Source organism: Ruditapes philippinarum, unplaced genomic scaffold, assembly GCF_026571515.1.
Source record: "Ruditapes philippinarum isolate M1 unplaced genomic scaffold, ASM2657151v2 ctg575_1_1_1_1, whole genome shotgun sequence".
Lineage (NCBI taxonomy): Eukaryota > Metazoa > Mollusca > Bivalvia > Venerida > Veneridae > Ruditapes > Ruditapes philippinarum.
The window spans coordinates 40,518-56,309 of NW_026857358.1; the positions used below are offsets into that span (position 1 = coordinate 40,518).

Genomic DNA, 15,792 nt, shown 5'->3' on the forward strand with positions numbered 1-15,792 from the left:
AACTCTACCCTGCATAATTTTTGAGTTATTGCCCTTTGTTATTTTTCAAAATTGATTATTGTCCAGAGCGTAACTCAAAAAGCCTATGAGATATCAACATGAAACTTCATAGGTGCATAGATCTCACTCAGGAGGTGTGCAGTGCACAAGAATGATAACTCTACCTTTCATAATTTTTGAGTTATTGCCCTTTGTTATTTTTCATACTTAATTTTTCACCTGAGTGGAGCATAACTCAAAAAGTGTTTGAGATATCAACATGAAATGTCATAGGTGGATAGATCTTATTGAGGAGGAATGCTGTGCGCAAGAATGATAACTCTTCCCTATACAATTTTTGAGTTATTTCCCTTTGTTCTTTTTCATGCTATTTTGTCCTGAGCTTATCTCAAAAAGTATTTGGGGTATCAACTTGAAACTTCATAGCTGGATGGATCTCATTGAGGAGGAGTGCAGTGCACAAGAATGATAACTCTACCCTGCATAATTTGTTAGTTATTGCCCTTTGTTATTTTTCAAAATTAATTTTTGTCCAGAGCATAACTCAAAAAGCCTTTGAGATATCAACATGAAACTTCATAGGTGCATACATCTCACTCAGGAGGTGTGCAGTGCACAAAAATGATAACTCTACCTTTCATAATTTTTGAGTTATTGCCCTTTGTTATTTTTCATACCTAATTTTTCACCCGAGTGGAGCATAACTCAAAAGTGTTTGAGATGTCAACATGAAATGTCATAGGTGAGGAGGAATGCTGTGCACAAGAATGATAAATCTTCCCTATATAATTTTTGAGTTATTCCTCTTTGTTCTTTTTCATAATATTTTGTCCGGAGCTTATCTCAAAAAGTATTTAAGGTATTAACTTGAAACTTCATAGCTGGATGGATCTCATTGAGGAGGAATGCAGTGCACAAGAACGATAACTCTACCCTGCAAAATTGTTTAGTTATTGCCCTTTGTTATTTTTCAAGATTAATTTTTGTCCAGAGCATAACTCAAAAGGCCTTTGAGATATCATTATGAAACTTCATAGGTGCATAGATCTAACTCAGGAGGTGTGCAGTGCACAAGAATGATAACTCTACCTTTTATAATTTTTGAGTTATTGCCCTTTGTTATTTTTCATACTTAATTTTTCAATTCAATTTTTTTCTTAAAAGTATTTGAGGTATCAACTTGAAACTTCATAGGTGGATAGATTTTACTGAGGAGGGATGCAGCACACAAGAATGATAACCTACCCTGCATTATTTTTCAGTTATTGCCCTTTGTTATTTTCAGCCATCAGTATTCACATAGGTTTCAAATCTGTAATCACTATAGCCATCAGTTTTCATTACCAAAAGACCTCTTAAAATGGAGTTATTCTGCTCTACTACATATACATTCTTCCAATGAGCAAACACATTCGGCGGGGGATGGCCATGTTGACATGGCTCTTGTTTTCATTTATCAAGATTCTCAGCATATTTGAATTGTTGTCCATTTAGTGTTTATGTTACCGATATCGAACATTCTAGGATGTCCATGTGCTGTTGACTAGCAATTCATTATCGCTCAATTAAAAGCCTGTTTGACTTAGGACTTTCTGGCACTAAACATTCTTAACCAAAAGAACATTCAGAGGAGCTTGGTTAGAACAATTTAGATAGTTGGAATTGAATGTTGTTGATGGACAATGTAAATTATTTTGTACATGTCTTGTGAAGCAAATCAGAACACTTATGCAAATGGGGTTGCACAAATTAACAGCATAGTGCAATTGATAGACTTCAAAACAAAAATAGAGATCACTTGGAGTTAGCAAATGCTAGAATATGCTTATCAATTCTAAAATTCAAGAAGCTTAACAAACAACACAAATCACAGCCTCAAAGGTCTGACTGCGTTGAATATGTCTTAATTTGTTACAACAAACAAAAACAATTGCATAATTTTTCCCATGAAATATATTTTATACATGTGTTTGCTAAATAAAAAACTGTATAAATTCAGATCAAAATACATGTATGCTGACCCTTGAATATTTGAGTTTGATCCTTAAAGATTTTGTGTGGCTGATCATTGACCGTTTAGTTTCAGAGACTAAAGAACACCCTGTAATTGAAGAAAATCATTAATGGTAAACCATTTACATAAGTTATTTTGTTATCTTTTAAACAAATTTTAATAATCAAACATTTTACATTTGGAGCTTTGGTTTCAGTCCTGTAACTGAGGAGAGTGAGCAGAAGTATGGATGCTATTATTATAGTGTACATACTGGAGAGACCAGCAGTGAACAGAGTGAAGTCATTAAATATCTTGTTTGTTTCCTCACTGACCATGAACAAGCCCTTGATCTGTATCCTTTTAAAAAAAAGTTTTGGGTAATGCTTATGTTGAAAACACTTAAGCTCAAAAATTTGAATTTATTTAGCTGGAAATGATCCAGCATCTCGGTGGGTTTTTACCGCCTCCGTGGTCAAGTGGTTAGAGTCGATGACTTCTAATCTAGTTACCTCTCTGGCGTGGGTTCAATCCCCAGGAGATGCTTTGGTAGTTTAGAACGGAGGAAGGTAGTCTAGTACTGGTGTAACTCTCCAGGAACGATGGTTAGGAAACTTAGTAACCCGCCTATATGACTGAAATACTGTTGGGAAAAGGCATAAAATGAAACAAACAAACAAACAAATTATGTCCCCGGGCAAACAGTAATTGAACCGTATGTCTGTATGAGGTTAACCTAAAACAGCAATTTCCTAAGTTCTACCTGTACCATCATGTATATCAAAGTCAGACTGACCTTGACTTGTGTCATTGTCATTTATTTATGGCAAGGTTACAAACTTGTACAAAACAACAAGATGGACTAGACCCAACTATTAAAATTAAAAACATTAGAAACTTTTAACTTTCTTTTTATAGATTTGTTTAAGGTATGACCCACCTAATGCATTGCTACACTGTAGAACTACTGTCAACTGCATTGAAATTGAGGTGCATGGGTTCAAGCCCCAGAAGAGGCAACTTTTTTTTTTCTTTCTTTTTTTTCTTTGAACATTATTTATGTGTTTCTCGGATCACTCTAAGAAAAAAGCATTTAATTATACCCCTGCACAATGAAGATGTAAGGGGGGTATACTGATCCATATTGATTTTGAGGTCACTGGGTCAAAGGTCAAGGTCATAGGGGCCTTGACTAAAAAAAGCTTGTCTGCCCAATAACTTAAGATTCTTTTGACCCACAGTCTTCATAATATTTTGTATTGAGATTGGTCTTGATTTGTAGATGACTCCTATTGATTTTGAGGTCATCGGGTCAAAGGTCAAAGTCACAGGGGCCTTTACTAAAAAAAGCTTGTCTGCCCAATTACTTAAGAATACTTTGACCCACAGTCTTCATATTTGGCATGTGCTTCCCCACTTCATTCATGTCCGGACTGTAACTTTGTCATACATTTAGGGATTTTGAAATAGCTTGGCACAAATGTCTACCATATCAAGACGATGTGTCACGTTCAAGAATTACGTCCCTACCTCAAAGGTCAAGATCACACTTACATTTTAAAGTTTCACATTATCACAAATAGAGTTAATAGATACACACATTCATGTCCGGACTAGGGCTGGGTATTGATCAGAAATTTCCAATATGATACGTATTGCGATACAGACCAATGATACACAATACGTATTGACGATACAGTACAATAATGTTTCATTGTTAGGATTTATTTATTAAAAGTAGTATTTAATTTCATATATGCCCTGGTGAAATATTACTGATTTTGTCTTATATCTGAAAATTTGACTTTATTAATGATGTGATATAATATATAGCAGGTGCATAGGAACCTTAATTACTACTTGTATCATAGTTTGGGGACCTTTCTGTTGAAAAAGTGTCAGAGTTCAATTGTATACATATACATGCACAGTGCGTTAACTGGAGTGCAGGTATCAGTTACCCGCACTCCAGAGCATGCCCGTTTATAAGTTCATTTTTGCTGGGGTTTACTTATTATGACGGCAGAGAAAGGAAAGGCAGCAAAAATATTATATTCAGATGCTCTTTCATTGGTTATTTTTTTCTGGGGTTTCATATTGTGACAACAGGGAACGTGTTGTTATGTTTGACTATGATACAAAAGAGAAAGAATACCAAAACACATTATTTAAATTTTCATTTTTTGGCTGTAACTGGCTGTAACTTTGCTTTTATTGAATGGATTGACTTCATATTATAACAGTACATTCTTAAGGACTAAAAAAAGCTTGTCTGCCCAATAACTTAAGATTCTTTTGACCCACAGTCTTCATATTTTGTATTGAGATTGGTCTTGATTTTTAGATGACTCCTATTGATTTTGAGGTCATCGGGTCAAAGGTCAAAGTCACAGGGGCCTTTACTAAAAAAAGCTTGTCTGCCAATTACTTAAGAATGCTTTGACCCACAGTCTTCATATTTGGCATGTGCTTCCCCACTTCATTCATGTCCGGACTGTAACTTTGTCATACATTTAGGGATTTTGAAATAGCTTGGCACAAATGTCTACCATATCAAGACGATGTGTCACGTTCAAGAATTACGTCCCTACCTCAAAGGCCAAGATCACACTTACATTTTAAAGTTTTCACATTATCACAAAATAGAGTTAATAGATACACACATTCATGTCCGGACTAGGGCTGGGTATTGATCAGAAATTTTCAATATGATACGTATTGCGATACAGACCAATGATACACAATACGTATTGACGATACAGTACAATAATGTTTCATTGTTAGGATTTATTTATTAAAAGTAGTATTTAATTTCATATATGCCCTGGTGAAAAATATTTACTGATTTTGTCTTATATCTGAAAATTTGACTTTATTAATGATGTGATATATATATAGCAGGTGCATAGGAACCTTAATTACTACTTGTATCATAGTTTGGGGACCTTTCTGTTGAAAAAGTGTCAGAGTTCAATTTGTATACATATACATGCACAGTGCGTTAACTGGAGTGCAGGTATCAGTTACCCGCACTCCAGAGCATGCCCGTTTATAAGTTCATTTTTGCTGGGGTTTACTTATTATGACGGCAGAGAAAGGAAAGGCAGCAAAAATATTATATTCAGATGCTCTTTCATTGGTTATTTTTTTCTGGGGTTTTCATATTGTGACAACAGGGAACGTGTTGTTATGTTTGACTATGATACAAAAGAGAAAGAATACCAAAACACATTATTTAAATTTTCATTTTTTGGCTGTAACTGGCTGTAACTTTGCTTTTATTGAATGGATTGACTTCATATTATAACAGTACATTCTTAAGGACAAGACCTTCATGTTTATAAAACTCAAATTGACTTGGGCTCCTTAATGACCTTGACCTTGAGGGTTAAATTACTGAATTTTCTCAGATTTGCGCATTAAATGACCATATATATTTATTGGTGTGTATGTGTATATATATATATATACAAGAAAATATTTCTTTTTTTCTTCTTCTGTAATACACATGCGGATATATATGGAAATGATTCATACTTTGACAAAACTAATTTGACAAGACAGATCATTAAAATTTATAAAAAGGAAACGTTAAGATTTGTTCAAACATTACCTTGTTTGCTTTTAGAAAAAGTAAAAAGTCGAGCATTGCCCCTGCGCGGCGGTGGCTCTTGTAATATCTTTAAATTTATTTACTATAATATTTCTTAAACCAGAACAGATATTTATTTGAAACTTAAAATTTATATGAATGGTTACAAGCAAGCTCAGATGACAAAAATTGAAAAATTCTACAATTCCATTGAATAATGACACAAGTTATGCCCCTTTTAGGCTTAAAAATTGTTCTGATATAACCATTAATACTAAAATGTTTCTGAAACTAGAACAGATATTCACTTGAAACTATATAATATATGGAGAGTCATAAGTAAGCTCAGTATGCAAAGTTTTTCCACTCTTAATTACATTTTGACATAATTATGCTATTTTCTTAACTTCACTGCTTTTGTTTGTTTTAGTACATTGTGAAAATGAAAGGTTCTTTGTAACTGTGTAACCGGAGCTTATCTCAAAAAGAACTTGAAACTTCATAGGTGGATAAATCTCATTGAGGAGGATTGCAGCACACAAGAATGATAACCTACCCTGCATTATTTTTCAGTTATTGCCCTTTGTTTTTTTCAGCCATCAGTGATTATACTGTTATATAATATTAATGCGATGGCATAGCATTTTTTCACAAATGCATTCTTGTTTAGGAATATTCACCTATGTGAATACATAGGTTTCAAATCTGTAATCACTTCAGCCATCAGTTTTCATTACCAAAAGACCTCTTAAAATTGAATTTTTCTGCTCTACTACATATACATTCTTCCAATGAGCAAACACATTCGGTGGGGGATGGCCATGTTAACATTGCTCTTGTGTTTAATTGAAAAGATAGTATTTAAAAAAAAGTTATTGTACCTGCATTTCAAAGTTTCATACAGCTATATTATACAGTTAATACCTATTTTTTGTCAATAAAAAATTCTTTTATTTTTGAATAAATTATTGCACTTTGAATTAGACACATCGTTAGACACATCTGCATATGTGTCTAATGATTTGACATGCTGAAATATGACCTTGACCGCCAAATTCACTAGCTACTACTGCATTATGGCAAAGTTCAATTGTATAGTAACAAAAAAAAACCATCTACTTTTGTTATATTAATGCGATGGCATAGCATTTTTTCACAAATGCATTCTTGTTTAGGAATCTATGTCTGAGGTTGACATTGCATATGCTGGTATTTTACCAGAAAATCAAGTCAAGTTCTAATTTGGTCATGGTCATATGTTTTGGGCTGCTTGAACTTGGAAAGATGTAAAAATTCACAATTTCTAATCATTATCTCGGCTACAAATATGCAGTATTCAATTTGCAAAATGTTAACACTGAATAGTTTCAGGGCCTTGAACTTTGTATAAAAAAAGGTTTAAAAGAGCTTAAAATGAAAAAAAAAATGGTTTGTGCAAACAAATTTTGAACTAAATATTATTATTTAACATTTGTAATCTTGGCTGCATGTGGGGGCATTCTTGGCATAACAACACATTTCTAGTTGAAATTTTTTTACTGACAAGAATCTGAGCCAGGGGCATTTGTGTTTAACAAACACATTCTTGTTTCTTTTGGACTGGCTGGTATACAGATCTGTTCTCAGATTTTAGAAAATTGTATGCAGTATTCCCACTCACATTTAAATGTAGAGGTAAATGTACCCCCCTGTCATTGAAAATTGGGGGTACATTTCAAAATCTGGGGGTACACAGAAGTTAAAATGTGTTTTTGTTTGTAAGAACATTTTTGTCAACATGATATTAGTGAACAGCTGTTTCACTTAGTATTACTACCCACTAACACAGACACAAACTCATCACTTAGGGTAGCAATATAACAGATATTACAATCACTGATCTTTTGTTTAGTCCATACACTTATTACCAATTATATCCAAAATTATGTACATTTATTTCAAAAGGTCAATTGTTTATATTTTTATTTCATATGACATTTATAAAGCTCACAATTGTAGGTAATTGTTAAAAAAGTCGTGACATAATTACGACAGTACAAGTAACATCAAGACGTGGCTAAAATATTTACAAATCAGACAGAGATGACTTTTGAAAAGTAATTGAGACCGGGTTTAGACTGTTCCTAACAATTGGTAGATGGCAACAACATTTAGTTGATATGCAGATTAGACTACCCCAAACATTCATTCTAATGATTTTACCAAAGGGACCCAGCACAGTGTTTGGATAGTGTAAAAAAAGTATTTCTAGAAAAAAATATAGTTTATATATAATGTCTATATATTACATATAAACAATATATTTTTTTTATGCCCCCGCCATGTAATGGCCGGGGCATAATTATAGTGTTACCCTCTTCCGTCCTTCCGTCATTCTGTCATTCCGTCATCATCAGTTTCCATTCATTATCTTAAGAACGGTTGGACACATTCAACTCAAATTTGACATATGGATATGTCATGAGAAAATACAGGTCAAGTTCGAATTTGGTCATGGTTCGATGATTTTTGGCAGAGTTATGCCCCTTTTACTTTGAAAATAATATGAAATTTTCAGTTTCCGTTCATTATCTCCCCAACGGTACAACACATTCAACTCAAACTTGACATATGGATATGTCATGAGAAAATACAGGTCAAGTTCGAATTTGGTTATGGTTCGATGATTTTTGGCAGAGTTATGCCCCTTTTACTTTGAAAATAATATGAAATTTTCAGTTTCCGTTCATTATCTCCCCAACGGTACAACACATTCAACTTAAACTTGACATATGGATATGTCATGAGAAAGTACAGGTCAAGTTCGAATTTGGTCATGGTTTGATGATTTTTGGCAGAGTTATGCCCCTTTTACTTTGAAAATAATATGAAATTTTCAGTTTCCGTTCATTATCTCCCCAAGGGTACAACACATTCAACTCAAACTTGACATATGGATGCGTCAAAGGAATGCGCAGGTCAAGTTCAAATTTGGTCATGGTTCAATGATCTTTGGCAGAGTTATGCCCCTTTCACTTTGAAAGTAATATGAAATTTTCAGTTTCCGTTTATTATCTCCCCAATGGTACAACACATTCAACTCAAATTTGACATATGGATATGTTTTTGGAATGCCCAGGCCAAGTTCGAATTTGGTCATGGTTCAATGATTTTTGGCAGAGTAATGCCCCTTTCACTTTGAAAATAATATGAAATTTACAGTTTCTGATCATTATCTACCCAACAGTGTTACATATTCAACTTTAATTTGACATATGGATATGTCAAACGAATGGGCAGGTCAAGTTGGAATTTGGTCATGGTTTGATGATTTTTTGGCAGAGTTATGTCCCTTTCACTTTGAAAATAATATAGATACATCTTAGGAATAAGCAGTTTAAGTTTGAATTTGGTCATGGTTTAATGATTTTAGACAAACTTATCTTTCCTGAATGTTGGAAAAAGTTTGAACTTTCAGTTTCAGCACTCATTCTTTTAGCCATTATTTTGGCTACAAATATGCAATATGCTATTTCTAAAAGGTTAAGACTGAATAATTTCAGTGCCTTGAACATTGTATGGAAATTGTTTGTGTTAACATTGAAAAGTTTTAAGGGCTTTGAACTTAAAATGAAAAAAATAATTAATGCACCATCTGAAATTTTGGCTGCATGCGGGGGCATCCGTGACATGATAACACATTTCTAGTCTAGAATTACTTTCTTACACTATTCCAACACTGTGCTGGGTCCCTTATAATGGATTTTACTATGCGTGCTTACAATTTTTATGTGTGCATGTAGAATTTGGTGCGTGAATGGGTATGCTAACATTTTAACTATAATACATATCCAATGTATCAGTGTACATCTACATAAACATACCTATATAGCAAAATTACCTATAACTATTACCTCTTGACAACTTTGTCAGGAAATCCAGTCTTTGGCTCAGTGATCGTAAATGTTCATTTACTTTAAATCTCGAACATATCTTTTGCAATTTTGTAAGATACTTTTGCATCTTGCATCTACATATGGAATACATCCACAACTTTTTTTTGTTAATGTATTAAAAAAGCAAACCTTGTGAAAAAAGTATTCTTGTTTCATTATCAACTTTACAATTGCTCAGATTTAGAACAGATTTGGATGAATACTGTTCGGACATTCTTAAACCATTAAAAACCCTGATTGTGTATGATTTGAGTGAGATTCCATCATCACTAGTACAGAGCATGGAGAACTGGTATACAGTGACAGTAAACTATATCATAAGATGTAAACAGGCATTAGGAGAAAGTCTGAAGTTTCTTATATATGCTGTAAGTGTTTTATGTCTGCTTGATGTTAGTTATGATAAGAGTGAAAGATAATTTTACTTTGATGAAAATTAGCTGGTGTTAGTTTACTGGAATAAATATGCATAACAGATTTTCTTGTATAAGTAAAAACGCTACTGAAAAGTTTCAACAATCATTTTTTTTTACATGCTTCAGGTTTGTGCACCACCTAATGCAATTGTGATATCATCTTAAAAACAATATTATTTAAAAACCAGCTGATGTATAAGTAACTAAAGAACTTATTGTGTAAGGTATAATATTTTCTTGTGTTTATTACTATTGTTGTGATAAATATTTTAGGCACTTCATGATTACAAGTTGGTTTTGACTGGTGGGACAGCTGATCTTCAGGCTGATATACAAAGGTATTTGTTAATCTTTTGTCACGCCAACTTGTGATGAGCTTCATATAGTTATCATAATGGCTGATTGGTGTGTGTATATGCATCCACACTGTGTGGTGTATGTTCATGTATGGGCATCCATAGTATGTTGTGTATGGCCATCCATAATATTTGGTGTATGTACATCAATAGTGTGTGGTGTATGTGCATCCATAGTGTGTGGTGTATGTTCATCCATAGTGTGTGGTGTATGTACATTCATAATGTTTGTTGTATGTACATCAATAGTGTGTGGTGTATGGGCATCCATAGTGTGTGGTGTATGTTCATCAATAGTGTGTGGTGTATGGGCATCCATAGTGTGTGGTGTATGTTCATCCATAGTGTGTGGTGTATGTACATCAATAGTGTGTGGTGTATGTGCATCCATAGTATGTGGTGTATGTGCATTCATAATGTTTGTTGTATGTACAACAATAGTGTGTGGTGTATGGGCATCCATAGTGTGTGGTGTATGTACATCAATAGTGTGTGGTGTATGTTTTTTTTTTTTTTGTTTTTTTTTATTGTCCTCGTCGTCAAATGATGCTGAAGGGTCGAGGGCATCCCAAACAGCATCTTACAATGTCATTTCATGTATAATTTTAAACTGTATACAATGACAAGAAACAATAATATAAGATACATGTATATAGGAAAGTTACTTAATAGCTATAATATTAAACAAAAACAAAACAAAAAAAATCCACAATAACTTGCCCACCTTTGTTACATGAACCATTGGTAGAATTTTCTTTGCTAAAAATTTAAATATAAACTTAATCTGAGGCGTCCTGAAAAATATTTTTGACCAGTTTCCATTCTTTTTCAAAATCTGATAATGTATTTCTTTTGAAAGCTATATTTCTGTTTTAATTGTATTGAAATTGAAGAAAAATTTGAGTCTAGGGAATGTCAAAGTTCCGTTTAAAAATCTACTTTGAAAAATGAAGTGTATGTTCATCCATAGTGTGTGGTGTATGTGCATTCATAATGTTTGTTGTATGTAAATCAATAGTGTGTGGTGTATGTTCATCCATAGTGTGTGGTGTATGTACATCAATAGTGTGTGGTGTATGTACATCAATAGTGTGTGGTGTATGGGCATCCATAGTGTGTGGTGTATGTGCATTCAAAATGTTTGTTGTATGTACATCAATAGTGTGTGGTGTATGTTAATCCATAGTGTGTGGTGTATGTTAATCCATAGTGTGTGGTGTATGTTAATCCATAGTGTGTGGTGTATGTTCATCCATAGTGTGTGGTATATGTTCATCCATAGTGTGTGGTGTATGTGCATTCATAATGTTTGTTGTATGTACATCAATAGTGTGTGGTGTATGTACATCAATAGTGTGTGGTGTATGTACATCCATAGTGTGTGGTGTATGTGCATTCGTAATGTTTGTTGTATGTACATCAATAGTGTGTGGTGTATGTACATCAATAGTGTGTGGTGTATGTACATCCATAGTGTGTGGTGTATGTGCATTCATAATGTTTGTTGTATGTACATCAATAGTGTGTGGTGTATGTTAATCCATAGTGTGTGGTGTATGTTCATCCATAGTGTGTGGTGTATGTGCATTAATAATGTTTGTTGTATGTACATCAATAGTGTGTGGTGTATGTACATCAATAGTGTGTGGTGTATGTACATCCATAGTGTGTGGTGTATGTGCATTCATAATGTTTGTTGTATGTACATCAATAGTGTGTGGTGTATGTTCATCCATAGTGTGTGGTGTATGTGCATTCATAATGTTTGTTGTATGTACATCAATAGTGTGTGGTGTATGTGCATCCATAGTATGTGGTGTATGTGCATCCATAGTATGTGGTCTATGTGTATTCATAGTATGTGGTGCATGTTCATCCCTAATATGATGTATGTGCATTCATAGTATGTGGTGTATGTGCATCCATAGAATGTGGTCTATGTGTATTCATAGTATGTGGTGCATGTTCATCCCTAATATGTGGTCTATGTGCATTCATATTATATGATGTATGTGCATTCATAGTATGTGGTGTATGTGCATCCATAGTATGTGGTCTATGTGTATTCATAGTATGTGGTGCATGTTCATCCCTAATATGTGGTCTATGTGCATTCATATTATATGATGTATGTGCATTCATAGTATGTGGTGTATGTGCATCCATAGTATGTGGTCTATGTGTATTCATAGTATGTGGTGCATGTTCATCCCTAATATGTGGTCTTTGTGCATTCATAGTGTGTGGGGTATGTGCATTCATAGTGTGTGGTGTATTTGCATCCGTTGTATGTGATGTATGTGCATAACTTTTGAACTTCTGAAATTTTTAGCTCACTTGTCACAAAGTGACAAGGTGAGCTTTTGTAATAATTCATCTGGCGTCTGTCCGGCGTATGTCCGTCTTTAAACGACATCTCCTCATAAACCGCTGAGCCAATTTCATCGAAACTTTATAGGAATGTTCCTGTGATTGTCACCTTTGAAAATTGTTCAAAGAAAAAAAAGGAACTCTGGTTGCCATGGCAATGGAAAGAAAAAACTTAAAAAATCTTCTTTTAAAAAACCCAAAGCGCTAGTGCTTAGATATTTGGCATGAAACATCTCCTAGCAAGTGTCTACAAAGTTTATTCTAATAAAAGCCCTGGGGTCAAAATTGGCCCGCCCCGGGAGGTTATTGATTTTCCTTATATGTACAGTCGAGACTGTCATATGCAACTTTCCAAGGGATCTTCAGAAAAAGGTCACATATGACAGGGAGTCTCTAAATACAGTCTCAAAGAAAATTAAATTTAAATACCATCTATCTGTCTATATACCATTGTGACTTAACATACATAACTGTGTGAAGGAATAATATTTAACCAATTGCAAATAAACATGGGTGTTCGTAAGTTTTTTTATGTAAATAAAATAAGAATCCATGTAAAACAAATATATATTAGCATATATTTCACATAAAATTTAATTTTATTTTTTGTATTAAGATTTAAATTGAATCTTTATGGTATAAATTAACTGGAATTTGATGCATTCAAATCCATACTTGTAAAAGTTAAACATATCCATATCCAAATTTTTTTTCTGGTTTGGTATCAATATTTTTTCCATATTAATTATGCAGCCATAGAAAGGTAAATCGAAAATAATGCTGCCTAAAATATCTTCCGTTGGCACTCTATAATTAATTTAAAAAAATCTGACACAAGCTTAATCCAGTTTACTCAGGTCATTATGTGCATTACACACACATTGATAGCATCATGCTTCCCATGAACAGACGCTTAGTGATGTCACTAGATACCTGTATACATGTTAACTGTGTAATTGAGACAGAGGTGTGTAGGATTTGTTTGCTACTGGATTATAATTGGACTTAATTATTTTAGCCCTCTGGGTGTTAAAATAGGTATTATTTATCTGATTAACGGACAATTAAAAGTAGTGAAAGTCGTTTAAATCAGACAAAACATTGCATTGGGACCAGACAATTAGGGTCGCTTGTCACATATGACAGGGAGTTGTTTAATTCAGACCATTTATATAGGAAAATACGTTGGGAGTACTGAAACAAGGTCGGATAAGACAGGGAGTCATTTAAATCAGGGGATCGCTAAGGCAGTCTCGACTGTATATAGAAAAACTTTAAAAAATCTTCTTTTAAAAAACCCAAATAGCTAGAGCTTTGATATTAAGCATGAAACATCTTCTAGGGAGTGTCTACCAAGTTTGTTCAAATAAAAGCTCTGGGGTCAAAATTGGCCCCGGGGGGGGGGGGGGGGGTCATTGATTTTCCTTGTATGTATATACTGTAACCAAACTTTAGGTAGCATTGGACAGGTAAATCTGGCAAACAAAGTCCTGCATGAAAATAACATTCAGCAGGCTCAAAATAAACACATAAGAATTGTGCTTATCAGACTGATTTATGGTAACCTGAAAATGCAATTAACATTTACAACAAATTAGTAGCACTTGTATTCATTACTGATAGAAAGAAAATGAAGACTTTGTTTTATTCCAAAATAAAATAACTTTCCATAATTCATACACTAAAAAAAACTGTCACACCCCTCCCTAGTTTGAAGTCTCCTAACTCAAAAAAACTGACACAAGCATCATAACACATTAAAATAAAATAAAACTAAAATCTAAAAAAAAAAACACATCTATTAATGAACAAATTTTATCAGTGGTTACATTTTTAGCTCACCTGACCACGAAGTGGTCAAGGTGAGATATAGTGATGGGTCTTTGTCTGGCGTCCTGCATTGTGCGTCGTTCGTCGTCAACAATTAGGAAGGTTGTTTTGATGATTTCTAGGCCAAGTTCGAAGATGGGTCATCTCGGGTCAAAAACTAGGTCACAGGAGCTAAAAATAGAAAAAGCTTGTTAACACTCTTGTGGCTGCAGTTTTGATCCAAATTTCCTGGAAATCGGTCAGGAAGGTTGTTTTGATGATTTCTAGATCAAGTTCAAATATGTGTCATCTTGTCAAAAACTAGGTCACAGGAGCTAAAAATAGAAATATCTTGTTAACACTCAAGTGGCTGCAGATTTGATTTAAATATTTTTGAAAATTGTTAGGAAGGTTGTTTTGATGATTTCTAGGTCAAGTTGAAATAGGGATTGTCTCCGGTCAAAAACTAGGTCACAGGGACTAAAAATAGAAAAATTTTATTAACACCCTAGTGGCTGCAGTTTTTATCAAAGTATCCTCGCAATTGGTCAGGAAGGTTGTTTTAACAATTTCTTGGTCACTTTTGAATATGGGTCATCTCCAGTCAAAAACTAGGTCACAGGAGCTAAAAATAGAAAAATCTTGTTAACACTCTAGTGACTTCAGTTTTGATCCAAATATTTTGGAAATTTGTCAGGAAGATTGTTTTCATGATTTCTAGGTCAAGTGTGAATATGGGTCGTTTCTGGTCAAAAACTAGGTCGCAGGGGCTAAAAATAGAAAAATCTTGTTAACACTTGTGGCTGCAGTTTTGATCCAAATATCCTCAATATTAGTGAGGATGCCAGTCTAAGACATTGCTTGGATGTGGTTGCTGGGTCAGGGGAGCGGTCTAGGGCCATTATGGCCTCTTGTTGTAAATTGTCCTAAATATGGATTTTTTTTTTATCCAAAGATATAAATGTTTAAAATCAAACAATCATTATTCTGTAGACAATGTCTCAAGTAAAGTTCGAACAACACATTTATACATTGCCCCTCACCGCTGTGGGTTCGAATTTTGACAGGGACTTTGGATTCTTTCATGTGAGGAAGCTGTCCAGCTAGCTTACGGAACATCAGTGGTTCTACTCAGGTGCCTGTTTGTGCCTGAAATAATGCACGGAAGGGCACCTGAGGTCTTCCTCCACCAGTAAAGCTGGAACGTCGCGATATGACCTATACTGTGTCGATATGATGTAAAACCCAAAAAACAAACAAACATTTGTACATAAAAACAAACAATAAATCCACTAATAGATTATTTTGATAGGCTAACACT

The 15,792-nt window shown here is 34.1% G+C and overlaps 1 protein-coding gene across 1 annotated transcript in view; it reads left to right on the forward strand.

Annotated features, from left to right (window-relative positions):
* Positions 1 to 15,792, forward strand: part of LOC132749482 (protein Wnt-10a-like) — a 119,881-nt gene that overhangs the window by 32,420 nt on the left and 71,669 nt on the right. Inside the window, exons 3-5 of the mRNA XM_060739230.1 lie at positions 2,211 to 2,348; positions 9,699 to 9,888; positions 10,210 to 10,274. Of these exons, the coding sequence (XP_060595213.1) occupies positions 2,211 to 2,348; positions 9,699 to 9,888; positions 10,210 to 10,274 (393 nt within the window). The remainder of the gene's footprint in view (positions 1 to 2,210; positions 2,349 to 9,698; positions 9,889 to 10,209; positions 10,275 to 15,792) is intronic.